This window comes from Gymnoscopelus microlampas (genome assembly GCF_963454915.1).
Source record: "Gymnoscopelus microlampas genome assembly, chromosome: 2".
Classification (NCBI taxonomy): domain Eukaryota; kingdom Metazoa; phylum Chordata; class Actinopteri; order Myctophiformes; family Myctophidae; genus Gymnoscopelus; species Gymnoscopelus microlampas.
This window is the reverse complement of record NC_139939.1, coordinates 49,644,796-49,670,190: the sequence shown is the minus strand read 5'-3', so window position 1 is coordinate 49,670,190 and position 25,395 is coordinate 49,644,796. Positions and strand designations below refer to the sequence as shown.

General features: G+C 42.8%; 1 protein-coding gene across 1 annotated transcript in view; it reads left to right on the top strand.

Moving 5' to 3' along the window:
• The window catches only part of rims1b (regulating synaptic membrane exocytosis 1b), a gene marked incomplete at its 5' end in the record, with an annotated part of 89,560 nt that overhangs the window by 43,711 nt on the left and 20,454 nt on the right, over window positions 1–25,395 (top strand). The window contains 19 exons of the mRNA XM_084042593.1: window positions 2,745–2,785; window positions 3,295–3,405; window positions 4,066–4,165; window positions 4,592–4,715; window positions 4,818–4,874; window positions 5,368–5,414; window positions 5,533–5,648; window positions 5,950–6,080; window positions 6,807–6,978; window positions 7,278–7,431; window positions 7,845–7,904; window positions 11,693–11,846; window positions 13,771–13,890; window positions 14,761–14,823; window positions 15,402–15,482; window positions 17,761–17,880; window positions 19,861–19,950; window positions 21,872–21,949; window positions 23,058–23,123. Of these exons, the coding sequence (XP_083898719.1) occupies window positions 2,745–2,785; window positions 3,295–3,405; window positions 4,066–4,165; window positions 4,592–4,715; window positions 4,818–4,874; window positions 5,368–5,414; window positions 5,533–5,648; window positions 5,950–6,080; window positions 6,807–6,978; window positions 7,278–7,431; window positions 7,845–7,904; window positions 11,693–11,846; window positions 13,771–13,890; window positions 14,761–14,823; window positions 15,402–15,482; window positions 17,761–17,880; window positions 19,861–19,950; window positions 21,872–21,949; window positions 23,058–23,123 (1,885 nt within the window). The remainder of the gene's footprint in view (window positions 1–2,744; window positions 2,786–3,294; window positions 3,406–4,065; window positions 4,166–4,591; window positions 4,716–4,817; window positions 4,875–5,367; window positions 5,415–5,532; window positions 5,649–5,949; window positions 6,081–6,806; window positions 6,979–7,277; window positions 7,432–7,844; window positions 7,905–11,692; window positions 11,847–13,770; window positions 13,891–14,760; window positions 14,824–15,401; window positions 15,483–17,760; window positions 17,881–19,860; window positions 19,951–21,871; window positions 21,950–23,057; window positions 23,124–25,395) is intronic.

Genomic DNA, 25,395 nt, shown 5'->3' with positions numbered 1-25,395 from the left:
CAGCAGACAGAATTTTTTTTCTACTTTTTTTTTAGCAGGCAGCTTTATCGATGCAATCAAGCTGGTGAAATGAGCCTGTTAAACTTTTATGCGAGGTTATATAATATATGATTTGGAGGTTGGCAGTTTGAGTACCTTCCAGCTTGAATTCCACAAGCAGAGCTTTTTAAGAGCTAGCAAATGGCTTTATGAAATTAAGGATCTATTTAAGGCTGGTATGTAGAACGATGGTTACATAGGTTGGATCACTCCAATATGATATATCCCTCCGCGGCAGCGGAGGCACCGAGGTAGACTTACCAGATTAATCCGTGTACGGGGGTGTGCCACGGCTAGGGGGCGTCGCCCTCTGCGATGCCTCAAATTCCTACGCGGCACCACCCTCTTCCTCGTATTCTTCTCGAGGCGCCCCGGAACACTGCAAGACGATTGGAGTGATCCAATCGCTCACATAACCGTGGTTATCTACGTAACCATTGTTATGTAGCGCTATATTGGATCACGCCACTGATGACCTGCTTGTCCCCGCCTGTCCTCAGTTCACTGCGAGCGCTTGGCTAAGGTGCGAGGGCGTTTACGTGGTTCCAAGGAGGACAGACTATGGGCGCTTATGGCGGGGCGAGAGACTGTTGGACTCGGCGGTTAACCTGCTATTGCTATAGATGACTTCCTGTGAGGGTACGATAATGTCCCCCACAGGAAGGAACATAATCACCATCGCACAGCCGCTCAACAGCTGAGGAGAAAATACGCGAGCATGCGTAACACGCAGGCACGCGTGTGTTTCAACTCGGGGAAAACCACAAGCCGCCTAAGCTAACTATACACGGCTTCCCACAAACATGTTACAGGGTAGGCGCAGTCCCAAATCCGAGACAACCAGGAGGGTTTCAGCAAACATACGAAGAACACGAAACCCCCCGCGTCACAAATCAGGCTGACCAGACCGCGTATCGCCCGTATGTACACGTGTATGTACTGTGATGATGTGATGATGATGATTAACATGAGGTTGGTAAATACCTGAACAACCTGATGCTAGACTCTGAGACTAACAACATTAGACAGTAGGCACTATTTATATACATTAAAAAATAACCTGGTATTTTGTATCTGAGCCGTTTAAATCATCTTTGGATTTGATGGATCTGTCAGAGGAACAGTTTTGATTTTGATTTACCCGTCTTGATTTCTGCTCCTTCCTAAAAGTCGACATGCCCGCTCAGCAGTTCTAACAGCAGCATCAGCGTTTATTCTCTTCTGAAGCATTTCAATGCAGCCTGAGATCAGAGATTACCAGGAAAACCATCACAGCCATTCAAGCATTTATTTATTGATTTATTTCATAATCTGCATCACGATAGGGTTTCATAGCATTGCTGTCGGGCAGAAACCTAGTATCTCCATATTTCAACGTTTTATGTTTTGTCGTAAATGAATTCCCTACTTCATCATACAAGAGTGTTGCGCCACAAGTAGTGAAAATAGCAGATCTGCAAGCTCCCAACGCCTCGTGATGTGAGGCGTTGTGAGCTTGTAGATTGTCTACTCTATACTCACTATTTTAAATCGTTTTTTAACACAATAATAAAAAAGGAACTGTTGCACCATAATGGTTCCTTAATTGCAGTGATTCTCAACCTTTTTATCTGCCGTGTGACCCATTAAAAAATGATCAATACAAGGAATTTATTTTTCCATAAAAAAGGAGGTTTCTTTTATATGCACAATAGCAGTATAAACGAGAGGATTCACACATTGTAAGTTATATGAAGGCTACCCTGCAGCGCTGTAAACGGAATAAATAAAACAGACATTAGGGCTAAATGAAAAATATACAACTTAAATCAAAGTTTAGAAAATAATAGCCCGACTCTAATGAAAATAAATTAAAACAAATTACAAAATGAATAATATAAATTAATTGTTTAACTGATAGTGTATTAATCAATTACAACGCTTATTATCAATGAACAGTTAAATGGTTAATCATTTAACGTCCCTGCTACAAGCTCACAACGCGTCGCTAAGTAACACATTGAGATTTAATTCAGTCTGACCAGAAGCATATACGTGTGCTATACATGGGCTATATATATCCCAACCAGTGACAATATCTCATCCTTTTTGCCAACGAAAGAGTCCTGTGTGGTGGAACGGTGGCCATGAGGATCTGCTCTGATGTTGGTCCATTCACCTCTTGTACTCACCCAGACCATCTGTTGGTGTTAATGAGAGCTGAACATCTCTGTCCAAGCCTTCTCTCCTGTGTTGGACTGGCCAACTTGGATTGCGTTCATATAGATTCACTGTGAATGAAGTTTACATGCATTCTTTCACTTTGTCTCTTTCTGTCTCACTCTCTGCCTGTCTCTCTCTTGTGCGTGTTTTCATTCGTTAACCACTTAAGCCCTATATACTTCATCATATGACAGACAATTAGTACAATCTACAAGCTCTGAAACGCGTCGCATTGTATTACGTGAAGCTTGTAGAACTGCAGTTTACATCATTTCAGAAAATGTTGACAAAAAAAAGTGTCACCTATATTGACATGCCCAAAATAGGGACGCCGGGTACAATGTGGTTAATTCTTTCATACATTTTCAGGTACTTCCTAGTTGATACTCTCTGTTTAAATCCTGTGATCTTTGTCCTTCTCCATTTCAGTACTCAACCTGTAAGTCTCGCCTTTAATGAATCACTTAGTTTACACGTTAAAGCATCTCTTCCTTTCTCTTCAGGTGACTGGGACTGCTATCCACTAGATCCTACCGTGTGGCATGTAAGTTTCACAAGAATGACAGATGCACAGAGCAAAAACACACGCATGCACATCATCATATGCATAACAGATTCATCATTCGTATAACAGAGTACAGATGTTTGAGAGTGCTGATTATTATGTGAATCAGATTTATTTGTTTTGTTTGGCCTGCCCAGGCTTTTCTCTTGGTGTGAATTTAATGTAAAGTACAGTACGTGTAATTAAAGTGTATGATGCAAAGCACAATGTATACCCAAATCTATTTGTATTAGGGATTTTTTGCATAATCAATAACAGCAGCAATAACAATGACATCAGCAACAATAATAATCACTTCCTGAATATAATTTCTTCGTGAAAACACCCTGGTTTAATGTTATTATATTTCTGACAGCACTTGCTATTTTACTTTTACCGTATGTAAAGCACATTGCACTGCATTTCCCTATTATGACATATGGTATGTTCAAAAATCCATTAAAAATATATATATAATAACGTGACATTATCCCTCTCCCCTCTGGCAGCATCCAGTCACGTGGCAGCCGTCCAAGGAAGGTGATCATTTAATCGGTCGCATCACTCTGAGCAAGAGATCTGCCATGCCCCGGGAGGCTGGCTCCCTGCTGGGGCTAAAGGCAAGTTGAGGCATTGTTCCAGGTCCGGGTGACGCAAGCGTCACTGAATGCGCGTCAATAAATAAAAAGAGGTTACTTACTTTCTGCATTGCTCCAACTCAGTTAGGATGTGCCACGTGTTGACACTCCTAATAGAGATGTGTCACCGTCAACGGGTTTTGACGGGTCCAATAGATGCCTCCATTGTGGCGGGTGCATTGTAAACAAGGACCCCCAGGTGTCCTACCTTGACGGGGGCCCAGCACAATGAGGAACAGTTTAAATACTTAAGTCCTATTTCTTTTTTTTACTCGACCAATCTTGACAAATCTTGAGAAAATCTTCTCTTTTTGGGGTCCCTTACACATAATATTTTAAAAATGGGGATCTGTGGCCTAATAGAGTACAGTATATCAATTTTGGGGTTCTTGACATGAAAATAACTGGTGTAAACTTCCTGGGATTCATCATATTGTATTGTATTGTTTTGCTTTAGTCTAGTCTAGCACCTACGCAGACGAAAGCAATTACAAACGACATTGTTTTGACTTTTCCAGGATTCTACACAGCTGAAAAGAACTTGTGTTAATGTACACAGGGCCTTTGTGTTCTACTTTCCTACGTTGGACAGGAATGTATCTGCAGTGCTTACACCCTGTGGACGTTTATTTTCATTTCTAGGTGGTGGGAGGGAAGATGACAGAGACAGGAAGATTAGGGGCCTTCATCACCAAAGTCAAGAAAGGAAGCTTGGCAGATGTTGTGGGACATTTGCGAGCAGGTACGCTGCATGGGACCGAGGATCCCTGAATGAATTAAGTGATGATGAATAATCTACATCAGCGATTCTCAACCTGTGGGCAGGGGAAAAACACTGTTTTAAAAACAATTACATTTTCATTGTGATACAGCTAGGAATACTGTGATATTTCCATTGATCCAAGCCAGAACACAATCGATTGATTGATCATTAAAATAAACTTAAAAAAGATTTTCATGCAGTCGAGCTTCACGTACACAGGCATTGCTTTTTTGATAAATTCATTCAAAAGGAAGCTTGTTTACCTCTACTATGATTTTACTGCTGTTAAATGCTACCATTTTGGCATTTAATAACAGCTGTGATGTGAGCAGAGGTCATTCTGCGAAAGCCCTCGGGCGTCACAATCACTCAACCCTCCTGTATGTCGGCCATCTTGGTTTCTAGGTGACGAGGTGCTGCAGTGGAGTGGGAAGTCGTTGCCCGGAGCAACCAAGAAAGAAGTGTACAACATCATTCTGGAATCCAAGGCCGAGCCCCAAGTGGAGATTGTTGTTTCCAGACCTATAGGGTAAGAGTACTCTAAATAGTTTGTAATAATTTTCTTAATTGTACATGTGATGCTATGTGCTTTTGCTCATGGACGCTCATGTCTCCTTCCTTTGTCTAAAAGCTCTATCCACCGAATTATATCCAAAAACTTCTTGAGAAAGGTTTATAGAGCAAATCAGTAAGTAGTATTGATTTCATGGGTGGAGCCCCTTGCCCCCGATGCCTCCCCTGAAATCCTAGCCTTTTGGATCCAAGAGAAAAGAAAGGCTGATTTATACTGTGCCACACGCCAGTGTCGCTTGCCGAAAATAGCCGATCTACAAGTTCACTAATGCACGACACCATCGTATGACGGAGTATAAATTAAGCATAAGATAAACCCTGTCATGCTCTTCCCCTAAACTCTCCGTTATGTTTGATATTTTGTATGTGGATGCTTTTTTCCTGCTTGTCCTTCCTGTATCCTGGCGAGTCTCATGCTTGCTACAGTATGTATCAATTGTCAAAGAATGTATGCCGTGTGCTCGTTTGTTTGTGTACGATGCTAGTATGTTTATGTGCAGATGCATCCGCCGTGATGATTATGTCATATTCTTATTATATTATGTGAGTTCTGTCTTGATTTCTGTGATTCAACTTGTTCTACTATTTTTTTTTTACAAATTTCACAGAGACATCCCAAGAATTCCAGAATCATCACACCCTCCTTTAGAATCTAGTAAGTGTCCATGTCAGGTGTGCTTTTGTGAGATGCCACTCAGTTGGTAGTTGCTTTCTCCATACACATATCTTGCAAGTTAGTTGCAACCCAATACTATGGTGCTTCTCTCCTTCAGCGGGCTCCAGTTCATTTGAGTCTCAGAAGATGGACCGTCCCTCTATATCAGTGATGTCCCCTACGAGCCCTGGAACCCTCAGAGACCTTCCCCTGGTACTGCCTGGTCAGCTCTCTGTGAGTAGTTCCCTCAGGAAGCATCGAGCAGAAAACCTTGTATCTTCATATTTTAACTTTTTATGTTTTTTTGTCAATTAATGCCCTACTTCGTTGTAATTAATATGTCACGCAAAAGTAGCGAGCTTGTAGCTTGTGAGCTTGAACGTCTGCTGGGTGGGTGGAGCCCCTTGCCCCTATGCCTCACCTATGTGGGTGGATAAATAAATGGATGCATGGGGGGGGGGGGATAATTATAGCTTGAATGAAAATCTCTTCATGTACTGTTCCTGTGTATTAATACATACAGTGTATTGTGCAGGTGAAGCTGTGGTACGATAAAGTGGGCCATCAGCTTATCGTCAACGTCCTTCAAGCCATAGACCTGCCTCCACGAACAGACGGCCGACCGCGCAACCCCTACGTCAAGATGTATTTCCTGCCTGATCGGAGGTAGGGCATGGGTGGAGGTTTTATCGACCCTTTGTGAGAAACACAGCATTTTCAACCAACTCGACAAGTTAGAGTTGGAAGTTGGAAATACCGTATACACACAGTGATTAGGCTTGCTTGCTTACGGGGACATTTTATTGACCCTATATACTGTATGTAGGTGACTACTACTGGGATCATTGCCATAAACTACACCTCATTAGGAGCAGGCCAGCTAGTCCTTACTACAATCCTAAACCCAGTTTTCATTTCCAGCCAGTTAGATTATCTCTGTGGCATCGTTTTCTGGTTGTTTGTTTGTTTGTTTGGTTGGTGTGTTATTTAATTTTTATTTTCTTCTGTTTAAATTAAAACACTTTCGAAGGGAGGGACAATAACTTGAAGACCATTCTCCAAAAGGTGTTTCGGCTGTCCATTTTTTTTCCTTTTTTCTTTTTTTGCGGTCTTTTTATGCCTTTATTTAGAAAGGGATAGGGAAAGTAGACTGACAGGAAATGGGGAGAGAGATGGGGGGTGACTAGATGGGGCGATGGGGGGTGCCTAGGCTGCAAAGGTATTTGCAGCCTAGGGTGCCTGGACCGCCACACTACGGCCCAGGCCCGTCTGTCAATTTTTAACCACTTATGGTCAGAACGTATTGGGTAAATTGTCACCTTTAATGCCCATGCCCAAAATAAGGAGGCCATGTTTTCTGTGGTTAAAGTATGTGTCCTCTGTCCCATGCAGTGATAAGAGCAAGCGGCGGACCAAGACGGTGAAGAAGAGCATGGAGCCCAAGTGGAACCAGACCTTCCTCTACTCCCACGTCCACCGCCGTGACTTCAGAGAGCGCATGCTGGAGATCACCGTCTGGGACCAGCCCAGGGTGCAGGAGGAGGAGAGCGACTTCCTGGGGGAGGTAGGGTAGACACAAGAACCCCTTTTCCCGGGTAACCACACCCACCCGGGGTGAAACACCAAGGAAAGAGGGTCTTCCGTATAGGGACACAGATGTGGGCTAAATCGGTGGTTCTCTAACTTATACTCATTCCAAGGACCCCGAGTTTGGTATGCATTAGGGCAGTGATTCTCAACCCCTCTCTCTGTCTCTGTCTCTGTCTCTGTCTCTGTCTCTGTCTCTGTCTCTGTCTCTGTCTCTGTCTCTGTCTCTGTCTCTGTCTCTGTCTCTGTCTCTGTCTCTGTCTCTCTCTCTCTCAGATCCTGATAGAGTTGGAGACTGCCTTGCTGGATGACATGCCTCACTGGTATAAGCTCCAGACCCATGATGTGTCCTCTCTACCTCTGCCCCAGCCCTCGCCGTACCTCCCACGCAGACACGTGCACGGAGACAGCCCCAGCAAGAAACTACAGAGTATGTTTGCGTGTGTGTGTGTGTGTGTCTATGCCTGTGTGTCTCTGTATTTGTGTCCATGTGTGCGTATGTATGAAAATGAGAAAAAGAGGGGTGTCTGTGTGTGTGTGTGTGTGTGTGTGTGTGTGTGTGTGTGTGTGTGTGTGTGTGTGTGTGTGTGTGTGTGTGTGTGTGTGCGTGTGCGTGCGTGTGCGTGTTTCTGTGCTTGTTTACAAAGACCTCATTACAGACAAATTCTCCTTATTGAACTTATCTCTTATCTCCCTGTGTACAAGTTCAGTCCCCAGCAGAACCCCTCAAACTCACCACGTACCCTATTTTGTGTGTGTGTGTGTGTGTGTGTGTGTGTGTGTGTGTGTGTGTGTGTGTGTGTGTGTGCGTGTGTGTTTGTGTGTGTGGTTGTCGTTGAGCAGGGTCTCATCGCATCATTGATACTGAGTTTGATGATCATGCTTTAACAGTAGAGACAAAAGGTGGGTGGGGGGCATGGTTACTGAACATCACCTTTTAGTAGGTGTCCAGCACTGGGTGAGAAAGAATAGGCAGCACACACACATGCACACACACGCACAGCGCACACACACACACGCACACACATGCACACGCACACACACATTCACACACACTGTTTTTCTCTATCCTTCCAACCTCTTCTTGGCCTTAACATCATACCTCACACCTGTTATAATAAATTACACACCCAATTTAAAACAATTAATCTCGTGAAACAGCTGTATGCTGTGTCAGCTAAATCCACAACAGGGTTTTTGCTAGTCATCAAAAAGCTGCCATTGGACTGAATTCAAATTGTGTACTGTTGTGTAGTACTGACACTGTTACGCAGTAACAATACCCTGGGCACCTTGCAGTGTCCACAGTCTTTCTCCTCCTCTGCTGGGCTGCAGAAACACTAGAGTTGTATACACCGCACTGGTTCTCAACGACGGATCCTGGGCCCACCAGGATCTGTAACTCTGAGCATGTACAAATGGAACCAAATGGACCCGATTTGGTTCTATTCATTCACTCTCAGAGTTAAATCAACACTGAGAATTTTACAGTGTAGATTGGGGTCCCCCCCCCCCCCCAAAATAAAAGTTCTATTTGTACACTCTCAAGGTCCGTACACACCGGGAGCGATTCTTTTTTTGCGATTAATTCGCATTAATTTAGACTGTTGTTTGTGTTATGAGTTACATTATAGTGAGATGATGAAGCGCCGTAATCATTTTTCGAAACAAGGTTGATTTTTCAGCACGAATACATCCATAAAACCTGTATGAATGGAGGCATCACCAAAACATAACATTTGATGTGAAATAAGCGAGATGCATTTTCGTATCGTTGATTCGCGTCGCTCCCGGTGTGTAATGACCTTCAGAGTTATACAGACCCGTAAAGTGTCCATTTGGACCCCTGTGCGGGCCCCTGACCAGACGTTGAGAAACAGTGGTGTACACAGTAGAACCACTGGAAGCACTGTGTGCATGGTAGACAGTAGAAAACTCACTGCCATCCCACTAATGCTTCATTTATAGTCCGTCGCGCCACCATTCCACAAGCCCGGAAATAGCAGATCTATAGCAGAGCTTGTAAATCTGCTATTTTAGACGCTCAACGCCATGGTGCGATGGAGTATAAATCGGGCTCATCTCTCCTGCCATTCTCCTGCATGCTCTCTAACATAGATAGAAATGTACTTGCTGGGCGCTCGGGTGGTGCAGTGGTAAAGTAGTTGCCCACCAGCCACCACTGCGGACTGGGCTGGGGGTTCGAATCCACCGTGGTGCATCTGGCTTTGTCGAGCATCTATTCTATACAAACATAATTGGCCCGTGTTTGGGGGAGGGAAGCCGGGTTGTGAGGGTGATAAGTGTGTCACTATACGTACACCAACGGGCTGGGGCGGCACCAATCAGCAGGGAGTGTTGGGCGGGAGGAGTTGGACAGAGGCTCTACGTCCTCCCGGTGAGGGCTCCTCACTGGCAGGTGAGTCAGTAGGACACAAAACCAGTGACAACACACAAATGTGTGTGAGGAGGAATTATTAATTGGCATAACGACTAAATTGGGGAGAAAAGGGGGTAAAAAGCAAAAACTGAAAAAAAGAGTGGCTATCACTGCCTCCAATTGCTTTCAGTTCAGCAGTGTCCTGGCCTGGGTCAAATCATTTTTGCAGATACTTTTAATGGTTTGTTTTGGCCTACTGACACCTATACACGAATCCACAGACGCGCTGCCTGTAGGCAGCCATTGCTGCGGTGTCAACGCTCCGTGGTCGCGACACCGCAGCAATGGCCGCCTACAGGCAGCTGAGCTACAGGCAGCGCGTCTGTGGATTCGTCTATACAGATAGTACTTTAGGCATCACATGGGCGGGGTTTGCCACATGCTGTAGGACAATGAATGCCAGGTAGTCTAAAAGTTGAAGAACGAGGCAAAAAATCTTAGAAAGTCATTTTAGCAGCCTACACTTTTCTGTACGAGACAGCAAAGCTACCTGCGACATCAGAATTGTCCTGATGCAGTAAACCAAACCAATTTGGGAATCCATGAAAATGAAAAGAAATAATCTTTTGCAGGGATGCACCGAATGGGAAATTCTTGGCCGAAACCGAATGCCGAAAATAGAAAACAGTTGGCCGAAAACCGAATACCGAAAGGCCGAATATGATAATATATATACATATATATATATATAATGAATTTATTTGTTTACCAATGTTGATCAGCTACCTGATTATGGCAAAAGGGTAACAGTCTTCCACGCCGACATCTCGCCACTCCGACTAGTGGCTTCCGCGTGCGGTTAGGGTTAGGGTGAGGGTTAGGTATAGGGTTCGTTAACGTCGGAAAGGCGACATGTCGGAAAGACGCCATGTAACCTGGCAAAAGACATGATTATGGCAAAACTTAACTTAAATAATAATCACTATTATGGGTCCATAAAACATTTATTCAGCACTTTTGAATCCATACATTAATTCCAGACTGACTGCTGAAAATTTGTAAAATATAAACATTTATATAATTATATAATAATAATATTCCATATTTTATTCCAAGATTTTTTGAAAATAGAATTGTTTCGGTGTCTTTCGGTGATATCGGCCGATATGTTTCGGTGTCTTTCGGCCGATATGTTTCGGTGTCTTTCGGTGATATTTTTTCGGCGTTAAAACCCTTTCGGCCGAAAGCCGAAAATGCATTTTTTAACCATTTTCGGCCGATATGTTTCGGTGGCCGAATATTCGGTGCATCCCTAATCTTTTGACCTAGGTCTGATGGACACCATGTGGAAATAGTCAGCTACCTGGGCTAGCCTTTAGTTAGCCCATGATCTGGCTGAATATTTGCTTGTGTAAAACATCCTGCAGTGATGTTCTACAGTTAGAGAGAGAATGCAGCTCAGGTGTTGGCTGGCATCTACACTGGCAGACTGTTAGAGCTGTGATGGTTTGTTGGCACAGCTCCACTAGCATGAACAGTAGTGGGGCTTCACCTGGAATGTAACCCAAACTCACAACTGGCCAGTGGTGGACCAAGTACTCAGATTTTTTTTACTTAAGTAAAAGTAGTAATTCCACAGAGTAAAAAATACGTTAATCAAGTGAAAGTCCTGCAGTCAAAGTACAAAAGTATTAGCATCAAAATATGCTTAAAGTAGCAAAAGTAAAAGTACTCATAATGCAGAATGTCTATTTCAGAATCATACATATCTTGTTATTGGACAATACTGATTATTACTCACTTAACTTAAGCCCTATTTTATACTTCATCTATTCGAAAATAGCCGATCTACAAGCTCATATAGATCTGCTATTTTAAATGTTATGATTCATGATTTGATCAGTTATTAATAATCTAAATCTGCAAAGTACTGTAACTAGTAACTAAAGTTGTCAAATACAGAGTACAAAAGTGCAATATTTGCCTCTGAGAGCTAGTGGAGTAGAAGTATAAAGTATAAACAAATTGAAATACTCCAGTAAGTAAAAGTGCCTCAAAACTGTACTTAAGTACCGTACTTGAGTAAATGTACTTAGTTACTTTCCACCACTGCTCACAACTGGCACACCCGTAGTGAAGGGCACACAACTAATACTGTACCTGCATGTGTGTGTGTGTGTGTGCATGCGTGCGTGCTTGTGTGTGCGATTGTGCGTGTGCGCGTGTCTTTTTGTGTGTGTGTCTTTGTGTGTGTGTGTGTGTGTGTGTGTGTGTGTCTGCTTGATCTATGTGTTGATGTGGCGGTGCGTAGATGCAGAGCGTAACTCCAGGGAGAGAGAGAGGAGCAGTACGCTGGCCGTCCCAGAGCAGCAGAGGGCCGCCCAGCACCGATCTCGCTCCGTCTCCCCGCACAGAGAGGACACGTGTCGGTCCCGCTCCAGGCCCGCCCACGTACCAATGCAGAGGTTCGTGTCACACACACGCACACACGCACACACGCACACACACGCACACACACACACACACACACACACACACACACACACACGCGTGCTCACACACACTGATAAAACCCACATTTACGTATTGTTGCATTATTTGTTTGTTATTGTTGTTATCGCTGCTACAGTGTTGAGCAGGGGTCTTCAATAGGGGGTTCGGGACCCCTAGGGGGTCCTCAGAGCTACTATAGGGGGTCCGCCAAATCCTTGTGTGATAGGATTTCGTTTTTTAACATTAACCACTTGAACCCTAGAATTCCTTTTCTGAGGGGAACATTAGCCGAAAATAGCAGATCTACAAGCTCTCAACGTCTCGCGCTGCGAGGCGTTGAAAGCTTGTAGATCGGCTATTTTTGGCAAAGAGCCTATAGGTGTAGAGGGAAAAAAAGAGCAGACTTGAGTAAAAAATAAACTTTAATCTGAAACATATTTTTATACAATATAGAGTAGGGGGTCCCTGCTTCATCGCTCTCTCAGCTAGGGGGTCCTTGGCCTGAAAACTTTGAAGACCCCTGGTGTTGAGGAACCGAAACCAAAGAATGTGACTCTTGACCTACTGATATGTCTGGGGAAGTCTAAATTCAACATCATTCCTGTCGGGTGGAAACCTGTACTGTTACTCTTCAGGATTCAGATTAAAACAATACGCATTGCAACGCGTTTTGATCTTGTAGATCTGCTATTTTTGCTACTTTTGTGTGACACTGTAGTATGGTGAAGTAGGGCATTAATGTATGAAAAAATATACAGAGTTGAAATATGGAGACGACAGCAACGACATACTGTATGGGCTAGAAGAACATCACTATCAAACCTATGTCCACTGCTTTGAAAAGCCCTAGAGTCTTTGCATTGGTTCTGTTGTGTAGTTTGTTTTTCCCCTGAATAGATTCCACCCAGTTTAAGCCCATTCATTGAATTCAGATGTCACCAGACATAATTATCAGTAGGCGGATATCTCTGATCGTCTGGCTACGCGAAACTCGTATTTTGATATGTAACGATAAAAATGATGAATCTTGAATGACACAAACGTGTTCAGAGGACACTGACAAATTATGATCTTACATGCTGATGTGGATGGAATGAATGCACGCACTATATGTGCGTACTGGGTTGAGGGCACATAAATGAAGGCTGTTTTCACCACTAGCTTCTCATCCATCCCTGTTAAAATAATGCTGTATGCTTGAGCTAGAATCTCTGTTTAATGCGGAATAGATGTTAAGACTTGGTTATTAGTCTGAAAAGGTTTGGTTGGATGCTTTGATGCTGGGATCGAGTATGTACTTGCTAGCATTGTTTAGTGTGTGTGTGTGTGTGTGTGTGTGTGTGTGTGTGTGTGTGTGTGTGTGTGTGTGTGTGTGTGTGTGTGTGTGTGTGTGTGTGTGTGTGTGTGTGCGTGCATGTGCTTGTTTATGCAGACCTCATTATAGACAAATTCTCCATTATGACTTATTGAACTTTCGTACCTCGCTGCGTACAGGTACATCTACAAAAATAATCATATCGTGGAAAAGTTAACTTTTTTCCGTAATATGTATCTTTTGATTCAAACAAAGAAAGCTTTGAAATATTTCACATTATGTGCAATGAATCTCAAATACATGAAAGTTTCACTTTTCGAATTATATTATGGAAAAACAAATGTACTCTTCCACAATATTATTCTTTTTTTTAGATTTGTTTGTGTGTGTGCGTGTGTGTGTGCGTGTGTGTGTGTGTGTGTGTGTGTGTGTGTGTGTGTGTGTGTGTGTGTGTGTGTGTGTGTGTGTGTGTGTGTGTGTGTGTGTGTGTGTGTGTGCGTGTGCATGTGTGTGCGTGCGTGTGTGTGCATGAATGCACGCGTGTGGGTCCTTGCTGTAACATTGACCTCTGGATTTACCAGGAGTCTGGATGAGATCCACCAGAATCGCCACCACTCCCACTCTCCCTCCTCCCGGTACCATGACTCCCACCTGGAGCACCAGCGGTCCGGTGACTCCGACTATGAATACTCAGAGGACAGGTAACCTCATTTCCCTGACTACTGGGGGTCCTCCTCCTTTTTTCCGTAATATGCTTCTTTTGATTCAAACAATGTGGGAGGAATGGCTGTGGAGCCAGGCCACGGTGTCTCTTGGATAGCTATGCCCTCAATTTAACTCTCATATGTACACTCTCATTTAATAGAGTCGTGTCATGGTAGTTGTGTTTAGAAAAGAAAGAAAGAAGGCGCTCAGGTGGTGCAGTGGTAAAGTCACATGCCCACCGCCACAGAGTCTGTGGGTTCGAATCCACTGTGGTGCAACCGGTTTATCGAGCATCTGGGGCAGCACCAAGCCCCCAGAGCCGCGGTACTGTAGAACAGTGAAGCGGCCGTCGCCTGGTGGTCAATCTGAGAATGCAACACTTCCGCATTTAAAAATGCATCTACCGTTTGTGCGCCTGCTCATAACTCTATGGACACGCCTATTCGGACATTTGTCCTCAACTGGGCTTTAATCACAATTAAAGCTGAAAACTGTATAGATATAATATACATTTATGTTTTTGTATTTCATTTAGGATGGTCATAAAATGTAATGGCATTGCTGATATTTCTGAAAGGTTGAGTCTTGCTTTAGTTTTTGAGAGAGTATTTTGAGGCCGTAGTACTAATTCCCTACTAATACTACTAACAGTCTAAAACAACTGCCACCATGATTTATTGAAATTATCTCATTCTCTCTAATACTGAATGCTGACTTGATTGAAATCTCAGAATTATGATTTCCTGATTTCTCTCATTCATAATCCCACTTGCTTGTCTGAGTTGTCATCCTCTTCTGTTGTTGTTTTCCTTTATTTTGTTTTTTGGGTTTGTTTTTGATTGTTTAACCCATCATCATGGTGACAGTGAGGTCCTGGAGATGCACAGGTCTGTCCGGGGCGGGAGTGCCGAGTGCCTGCACACAAACAGGTAAAAAAAAAGAGCGAAAAAACTACAACAACCACCAATCAGTGTTATTTTTAGCCTATTTGCCATTTTATCATCCATCCTCATTCTACTTCAGTAACTCCACATGTAACACTCTTAATGTTGTAACCGAATGTGTCTTTTACAATGTATGCCTGTTAAAGCTGCTCTTAAGTCAATCTGTGGAGTAGCTTTGTGCCTGCGTCTGCATAAATAGAAGGTTTAAAGGGTCATGTCATGTTTCGCACGCCAAGTGACATCATACAGTACTGTAGAGTGTACATGTGCTCAAAGGATGGAGACAGCGTTGTCACTCAGTCAACACTGTCTCATGAAAACACACACACACACACACACACACACACACACACACACACACACACACACACACACACACACACACACACACACACACACACACACTGATCAATCCGCGTCTGAGGATTACACAAGTGTTCAGATGTTGACCTCACACATGTTTTCCATGGACGTGTGTATTCATGGCATCTTGTATATGTTTTCCCACTTTGTCTCTTTTCTTCCTTTTACGTGCATGATCTGTTCTACACTCACTCCACCAGGGGTGTAGGTAGACACAGCAACAACACACTGCCCCCCAAAATGCCCCTGTTAGTAAACGGTATCCATAAAGACATGTACAGGTAAGCCTATTTAGAAACAAAAGCAAGCATTACAAGCATCAATCCTTTTCTGCCCTCACCCAGTTTTCCCTGTCAAACATTGTGGACTTGTGCAGTATACCCTGCAGCAGTGGTTCTCAAAGTGGGCTCCAGGGACCCTCAGGGGTTCCTCGATGGGGTTTCAAATGGACCTCTACAGGTCTGTAACTCTGAGAGTTATGGGCCGTCCTTGAAATTAATAGGTTTGAGAGCCACTGCCCTAACAGTATGTTGGCTGATACATTGAAACCATGTTCTATCAATGTAATCGAAGCCCAAGTTGCTTGTGGTTACTGCGGTCTAACTGTATTGCTAAGTTCCATTGTCCTAGTGCTGCTTTGTAGCCTGGGATCCAGCCTGCTTCACTACGTTCGGCGGATTTCTTTTTCTCACGTTGTTTCTCAATCTGGAAATCCTATCTCCAAGGGAGGCGGGACATGCCATACGGCTGAAGACGAGCCGTGGCTTCTGATTGGTCTGTGGTGCGGGGCGGGACAAAAACACCAGTGTGATCGTCGTGATTCGTGATTCGTTTGAACAACATCCAATCGTTGCCTACGTAACATATGTAGTTCCAGTGTAGTTCTGCAAAACGAGTCAAATAGGAGCCTTTCCAGACTGAGAAACGAAGTGAGAAAAAAAAATCCGCCGAACGTAATGAAGCAGGCTGGATCCCAGGCTAGCTGCTTTGACTAACCAACCATTATCCCCTTGTGTTTCTCCAACATGCTAATGTGATGTTGATCCTAGTGTCATAATTTGCGCGAAAAACACATCAGTAGCGTAATATCGTTACGGATATGTTTAGCGTTCTCTCTTCCTCGTCTCTGACAGACACATTAGAGAGCTGAGTACAGCATCATCGTTATCAGCTAGATTTAAAGCCTTGTTCCTTGTTGCATAGCCCACTAGACAGACAGAACAGACCTAATGCATCGCATGAAGCTATTACTATATTTCATTGTACTGTATAATACTCTAATCCACTGTCCACCACTCGGGTAGATGCGTACTTTATTCTCTAGAGAGAGCTCAGATGGTTTCTCCACCACGTGCAGGCCCAACATGAGCTTTAGAGCTTCAGATTGCGTTATATAATCAGCATTACATCTAATCTTCCTAGGTCCAGATGTAACATGTGGGGGCGGTCCATCCACGCTGAGAGGAAAGAGGATATACTATTACTACTATACTATCATGTCATGAATTTACCCTTCTGAGTTCACACGGAGGATACTGATACTGTTGCTTTAGGAAGTACATGCACAGCGTGTTCAGTGGTCACATACATTAAGTTAACTTTAAAGGGCAAGACCACTTTGGTAGAGGTTTGGGTTGTGTATTTATGTTGCCATGATGTAACTCCAAAGGTGGACAAGAAAGAAAAGATAATTGCTCCATTGATTTGAAATTGATCATTCAAAATATGCTCCTCATTGACTTACATTGTAAGGTGAAACAGCTCTCAAAGTCACTCTTTTAGCACGTAAACTAATGCAAATAAAGTTGATTCAGACAATATAGAACATCACCAAACCCAGTACTGTTTGTTTTTTTAATAAAAATGTTAACTTCCTGCTGATTTGGCTATTTTTAATAGGAAGAAAACCCAGACTGGATCCACGGATCCGGATCAGGATCCGGATCTTCAAATAGTAAAATAAACTGGAAGTTAACATTTTTATATGAAAAATAAACAGTACTGGGTATGGTGATGTTCTATATTGTCTGAATCAGCTTTGTTTGTGTTCGTTTACTTGCTAAAAGAGTGACTTTGAGAGCTGTTTCACCGTCAAGTCAATGAGGAGCATAGCATTGAATCATCAATTTCTAATCAATGGAGCAATTATTTTTGATTTATCCTCTACCTTAGGAGATACATCATGCCAAGGTAACTACATAACCCAAACCTCTACCAAAGTGTTTTTCCCCTTTAACATAGTATGTCACCCACTAAGATGATTGTTGAGGAATCCCATTGCATTACATTTCTTTTCCTTTGTAAATATTTGTTCTTATTTCATACCACTACAACATGCAATTCATGTTTCTTTCTTGGTTTTTGCCATTTCCCTGGCATGGTCGCATGACGTTTTATTCACTTACGTAATCATCTTTTTTCCCCCTGTATTTAAAATGTATTTTTATCCTAACCAAATCTCTTTTGCACATTACCTTTTTTTAATTTGCCGCTCACATTTATGTTTTTTCTCTTGGTTTCCTGCATGCACGTCCTTACTGCCTGGCACACTGGCCGTAGTTCCACCCTTCCTGCATGTCTAAAGAGCAAGCCTCCCTGTAAGCAGGAAACGGGCAACAGCATGGCTCGTAATGTCCTAACGCACCGCGTGCTCAGATTCACTGACGAGGTCACAGCTAGGTAAGAGTGGAACACACAAGCCTGATTTATACTTGCGCTGGCGTTGCGCGCCAAATTAGCCGATCTACCAAGCTCACAGCGCGTCGCGACGCATATGTGAGCTTGTAGATTGACAATTTTCGACACGCAGCAAAGTATAAATTGAGCCGCCATACACCTTTCACTTCAAAAGATCCACACCATTTCCTCTCCCTGTTCTACCCACACACACACACACACACACACACACACACACACACACACACACACACACACACACACACACACACACACACACACACACACACACACACACACACACACACACACACACACATATGTGCTCAAGCATGCACTGTCAACTGCACAGTATCAAACATAGATTCAACTGTTAAATGCTTGCTGTTATTTGTGCAAGGCGTACGTTTAGCCTGTGTGCAGCAGCATGTGCCGTGTCATCGTGCGATGGCAGGAAGTCAGCCATCTGTTAACCAGAGATGCTTCAATAAAGCAACAATGAACAAACATACAGTACAGTACTGTCAGCACACCCACCACTGCACTGTGGAGAGCAGTGGGACGTTTGACCATACGGAAGACAACAAAGGGCTACATAATGAAAGTGCTATTCCTCTCCTCTCTATGTGATCTCCCGCACGCACGCACGCGAGCGCACACGCCACACGCACACGCGCGCACACACACACACGCACACACACACACACACACACACACACACACACACACACACACACACACACACACACACACACACACACACACACACATAGAGAGAGACAGTCACAGTCACAAGTGGTCTGCTCACCCACTTAGATCTGGTTCCCATGGTAACTCGACAACCTTCCATTTGAGTGGACTAGAACTGTATGGCTGCAAGGACTGACTGGCTGGCTGTGATAAATGGAGACAGAGCAGCCAGACCCCTATATGAGTGAAGCCCAATATACTTTGTCGTACGACCATGCTCGCTCAAAATAATTGATTTTGCGTTTTTTACTTGAAAACTATGTTGATTTTGACAGCACATTTTGATTTAGTTAACTTTTAGTCATAGTCTTTTGAATGAAATTCCATCTAGCATATTTTAGTCATCTGAAATGTTTTAGTTTTTGTCTAGTTTTAATCGACTAAATATCATAAGATTATAGTCGACTATAATGTATATTGGCGGTGCCTTGATGCCGTCGCAATGGCTGCTTTTACACTTGGTTGCATGCTGAAAATAGCCGATCTACAAGCTCACAACGCGTCGCGACGCGTTGTGACCTTGTAGATCTGCTATTTTCAGAGCGCAACACCTGAATCAAATATAATACGACTTGTCTTTTAGTTCTACTGGATCTCTTCTCCACTGAGTCCACTCGTCCCTCCCTAACATTTTTGTCTAGTTTTTATTTGTTGACGAAATTGTCAATATATTTAGTCTTAGTTTTAGTCATCTTAGTTTTTAATGTAGTTTTCGTCCGTGAAAAAAGGTAGTCGGCGAACATTTTTCGTCATAGTTCAACACTGCTTTGCATAGCGTTTTCTTTACCTGAAATTGAGTTATTTTCAAAATAACCGACTTTGTGTTGTGTTTTAGACTTGAAATGGCGTTATTTTCGGCAAGCGATGCAATCGTACTATACAACAAAGTGTAAATTGGGCTTAATAACTGCCCTGTGTGACGGCCTTCTTCATTTTCTCTTTTCTCCCTCCCCCTCTCTTTAAATTACCTCCCATGTCATCCTCCCCTTCTTCTGCCCTCCTCTTCTTCCTCCTTCTTTTTTCCAATTCTCCCTTTTCTTTCACCCTCTGCTCTCTCTTCCTCTGCTACCTTATCTATTATCCTCCATCTTTGCATTTCTCTCTCTCTCTCTCTCTCTCTCTCTCTCTCTCTCTCTCTCTCTCTCTCTCTCTCTCTCTCTCGTCCTTCTCCCCTCTCTCTCTCTCTCTCTCTCTCTCTCTCTCTCTCTTTCTCTCTCTCTCTCTGCCCTGCAGTGACCTGCAGCCATCATTGGACAGAGTGAGGAGTGCCAGCACCACCTGCCTGAGACCAGACAACAACTTCCATTCTCCCGACAGAGACAGGTACCTCACATTCAATTAGTTCATCATTTAGACAGGATTGAACTATTACTGAGATTTTGTAAGGTTTAAGCATAAGGACACAAGCATTCAGTACATGCATGTATATATTTGCACGCACACAGTGACATACAGTACACCCCAACCTGGTCTCACGCCAAGGCATTCCAAAGAATGGAATATGTCAACATTTGAAGTCAAAACATTATTATGTTGAAATCTCGGGCAAAGTCGTCAATATTTGAGGAATATGGACCATGCAAACCATGTGGACACAATGTGGTCTGTCTGGACTTATACTAGCAGTTTTGCCATTACAGTAAACTAACCTTAACCCTAACCCAAACCTTCACCCTGGCCTAACCTTAACCATACCAACAGTGCTACCTACAGTAACTGTAACTGAAAGAACAGTGCCTAATGCTAACCAAAAGAACTGTGTCTACCCTTTACTAACATAACTGTGCCTAACATTAACTGTAGTAAGAATTATGGTTCACGCATATGCACACACACACATACATCTCGGTACACATACACAAAGAAATGCATCAATCAGTTTTCAACCCATTATGAACTGGGTTATAGAGTAGAGGTGCCGCCGCGGTCATAGAAAAAGCTACTGTATTATGCTACGAACATGATGTTTGGTCTGGTGAGACCGTTGTCAGTTAAGACATAGCAACTAGTGAAGAAGCCATGCAGTATTATACACACCTTTGGCACATACAAACAGCAATTTCAATCACAGTAGTGTGTCTGAGTTACTTGAGCAACATTTTTCTCCTCAACTCAAGATTATCCTGCCACAGACATTTCTTGCTGTAGCTGAAAAATCTTTTTGGATTTAGGAAGTCAAATGTCAACATTCCAATTTCCATCAGTTGCCCCTAAGACATTGCAGAGGGAATATCAAACATATTTCTCATTTCAGTGAGTGACAAGAGGCAGCAGTGTTCAATAGTATAAGTCGGCAATGAGCCATCGGCTAACAGGTTCACTGAAGCCATGTTCACTGGGTAGCATATTAAAGGTTTCATGACATTCAATTTTACAACACACAAAGTCTTTGTCATGGTCCTTCAAACGTGTATAAAAGGTTTTAACTGAAAATTCCACTCTAGTGAGCCATTGCAGGTGTTTTTCTCTCACATTTCTAAAGCCTTTTCAACTGCAATGAAAAAAGAAAGAAATCTTTGCCTGCGGGTGTCGCTGTTGAGGGATTTTGCCTGTCAATCATCACCTCTGCTCCGCCCCCCCCAAAGGAAAGGATAGGGGAGGGGAGGGGCGAGGAGGAGAGTGGGCGGGATTAATGGCCTGTGACTTCACTATCCAAGGGCCAATCTCAGATTACTTTTCAGCTTAATTATTCAGAAAACCCCAGACCACAGAAAATCCACTGAATGTTCAAAGATCAGGGTTTTTTTGGGTGTAATTGAGGTCATAAAACCCCCCAAAAAACATAAAAAAGAAAATAAAAGAAAATGAATGTCATAGAACCTTTAACACCCCTCCTATCTTTTGCCACACCATAATTTCACTATTTCATACTATACAAAATATCACAATATGTGTGACCAAATGCCTCAATATCGATATGTGGATAATCATTTTCTTTTCAAAAATGTTCTAAAATGGCAAAAATAGCCAATCCACAAGCTCACAATGCGACATGTTGGGAGCTTGTAGATCGGCTGTTTTGGCTATTTAGAAAAAGAAAAGACAGCACTCACGCCATATCACAATATTACAATATCACAAAATCCCAAACAATATCCGGTCTTGTATCACAATATCGATATATCAATTGCCCAACCCTATATATTTCATACCCTGGACTGTCCCAATATTCACCATCTACGTTTGCTGGTTTTCCTGCCTGGGCATGCTACCTCTCTGCCTGGCCCTCCATCCATACCTCCAGGTCCTCCAACTCTTTGCCCCGCAGGAGACCCACAAGTCCCAGGATCTTAGTAGAGCATGCCTCCTCTGAGGAAGACAGGTACCACAACAACTGCCCCCCCCCCCTTTTTTTTGTTACCCCTTAGAGCCTGTGCTGCACCTCTGCTAACACGCTTCTATTCTCCTGGTTGTCCTGTAGTGTAGAGCAGTGGTTCTCAAACTTTTTTATTTATTTCAAAGACCCCCATAATTCTGAGAGTGTACACATTTGTACCATTTGTACAGTGTTGATTTTGACAGTAAATTTAGATTTTGTTTTAGTCATAGTCTTTTGAACAAAATTCCATTTAGTTTTAGTCATATTAGTCATCTGAAATATTTTAGTTTTAGTCGACTAAAATGTATTTTGGCGGGCCTTTGATGGCGTCGTAATGGCTGATTTTACACTTGCATGCTGAAAATAGCCGATCTACAAGCTCACAACGCGTTGTGAGCTTGTAGATCTGCTATTTTCAGAGCGCAACACCCGAGCGCAACCAAACATAAAATGACTTGTCTTTTAGTTCTACTGGATCTGTTCTCCACTAGTCCCTCACTAACATTTTAGTCTAGTTTTTATTTGTTGACGAAATTGTCAATATATTTAGTCTTAGTTTTAGTCATCGTAGCTTAGTTTTTATTTTGTTTTTATTTAGTTTTCGTCAGTGAAAAAAGGTATAGTTGCTGAAAAAAATGCGTCATCGTTTTAGTTGACGAAATCAACACTGCATTTGTACACTCTCAAAGTTATAGATCTGTAAGAGTACATTTGGAACCCCCTCTAGGAACCCTGAGAGTCCCTGGACCCCATTTTGAGAACCACGGCGTAGAGCTTTTCCACTGATTTATTGTTCTGATCTTGTGGTTATAGTGCTGTGTCTTTCCCGTCTCCTGTTTCTGCTTGTGGCATAACATTGTGTAAAATAGTTCCTTTCTGCAGCTCCTATTCTCGCTGCCATATTCTCCCCGTTTCATGATGAATTATCTCACCTTCTTTGGCTGTGTTTGAGAGACAACATTTTTAAATATATATATTTTCACACTCAACATCCAACATGTCAGTTTATTTTTTTGTTTTTTTTGTTTATCCATTCTGTTTATCCATCCCCCATTTTCTGTTTCTCCCCCCCTCCTCCCCTATCTGGTGTGGTTCCGGTTTGCTGTAACAGGCAGCCAGGAAACTCAGACAGGCAAAACTGTCAAAAGGGCAGCAAGAAAGGCCTGGAGGGTGACAGGTAAGACCACAATCACTCACTCACTCACTCACTCACTCACTCACTCACTCACTCACTCACTCACTCACTCACTCACTCACTCACTCACTCAATTCAATTCAAAGGAGCTTTATTGGCATGAGAAAACATACGTTTACATTGCCAAAGCAAGTGTCAAAATATAATACAGTTTAAGTGAAAATTTAAAAAAGTATTTTTGATATTCACTCACTAACCTACTCGCTCACTCGCTCGCTCGCTCACTCACTCACTCACTCACTCACTCACTCACTCACTCGCTTGCTTGCTCACTCACTCACTCACTCACTCACTCACTCACTCACACATCTCATCCCCTCTCACACGCCCCCATTCACTTTCTTCTCCTCTCTTCTCACTATAGAGTGATGCTATCCATTCAATTACTGTATTGCTGGTTGTCAAATCTGCCGTATTGATTTTTCCATATTGATCGTTCACTGAACACCACACAAACTCCACACATAAGGGCTATAGAAAGAAGAACATTTGTAATCACAATCCACGGTTACTTAATGCTGTCGTGTCACGAGGGCTTAAATTCATGTTATTGATAGTCTTACAGTTTTTCTCAATCGCTTGGTTGCATTTCTTGAAACTCTAACCTCCTTCCCAAAACTCGGTATGTGCAATCCCCAAAACAGTCAAATCATCATAAAACTATACCACCGCCAGTGCAAAATAAACTATAACAATCGAAACTAGACGCGTCGCAATTCCGGGGAAATTGCAGAGTGTGGTTGCGCCGACGCCGGTCGCGGGACGCGGCCGCCGGGACTCGAGGAATACGCCGGGAGGAATAACGTCGGAGGCTGCGCCAATTACATTGTGTCGTCACTCCTGAGATCGCTTGCGTTTCATTTTGAGAGGATCGATCCCCCCAAAATAAGGTTTTTGCATCGAACGGTTACATTTTGAGCATTCGTGGCGCCCCCTATGGATCAAAGTAGAAATGCTTTTGGGGATTGGTTTAGTATACCACCCTCGACATGTGATTCAAATTTGGGATTGACCGGACGTTTCGTTCGTGATTTATGGCATTTTTGGTCAAACGGGCCCCTCCCGCTAACTTTGGAAGCCATTTACGGACGAACGGTAAGGACAATCAAAATGCCGTTTGGATATCTTTACCGCATGGGTCCATAGATCATGTGTACCGATTTGTGTGAGATTAGGACAAAATTTGAAGGAAAAGGAGCAAAAAGTGTGTTTTGAAGGAAATTCAAAATGGCGGAAAATCTATCCTGACGCAAATGGGCGTGGCCTATATGGGGAGATGCGTCGGGACCCAAGGAATCCAGGTGAAAAGAAATTTTGATTTTACGAGCTACGGTTCAAGAGTTATAGGCCAAAAGGTAAAGTGGGCTGTTATAGCGCCACCATGTGGCCGATTGGTGTAATTATTTTTCTAATAATTTTGGACTAAATTATGAACCTCCCTTCCAAATGTGGTAACTGTAGCTCTTACGGTTTCTGAGAAAAAAATACTTGAATGGGAGTTTTTGCAATTCCCATTAAAGTGGATGGGGAAATTTAATGCACTAATAAATCAATATCAAAAAATCTATCCTGACGCAAATGGACGTGACCTATATGGGGAGATGCGTCGGGACCCAAGGAATCCAGGTGAAAAGAAATTTTGATTTTACGAGCTACGGTTCAAGAGTTATAGGCCAAAAGGTAAAGTGGGCTGTTATAGCGCCACCATGTGGCCGATTGGTGTAATTATTTTTCTAATAATTTTGGACTAAATTATGAACCTCCCTTCCAAATGTGGTAACTGTAGCTCTTACGGTTTCTGAGAAAAAAATACTTGAATGGGAGTTTTTGCAATTCCCATTAAAGTGGATGGGGAAATTTAATGCACTAATAAATCAATATCAAAAAATCTATCCTGACGCAAATGGGCGTGACCTATATGGGGAGATGCGTCGTGACCCAATGAATCCAGGTGAAAAGAAATTTTGATTTTAGGACCTACGGTTCAAGAGTTATAGGCCAAAAGGTAAAGTGGGCTGTTATAGCGCCACCATGAGGCCGAATGGTTTAATTATTTTTTCAATAATTTCGGATAATATTATGAACCTTCCCTCCAAATTTTGTAGCTCTAGCTCTTACGGTTTCTGAGAAAAAAATACTTGAATGTGAATTTTTTCACTTTTACATTAAAGTGGATGGGGAAATTTAATGCACTAATAAATCAATACCAATTAAACCATTTAACCAATCTCTTAGCCCTATACACGCGCACGAT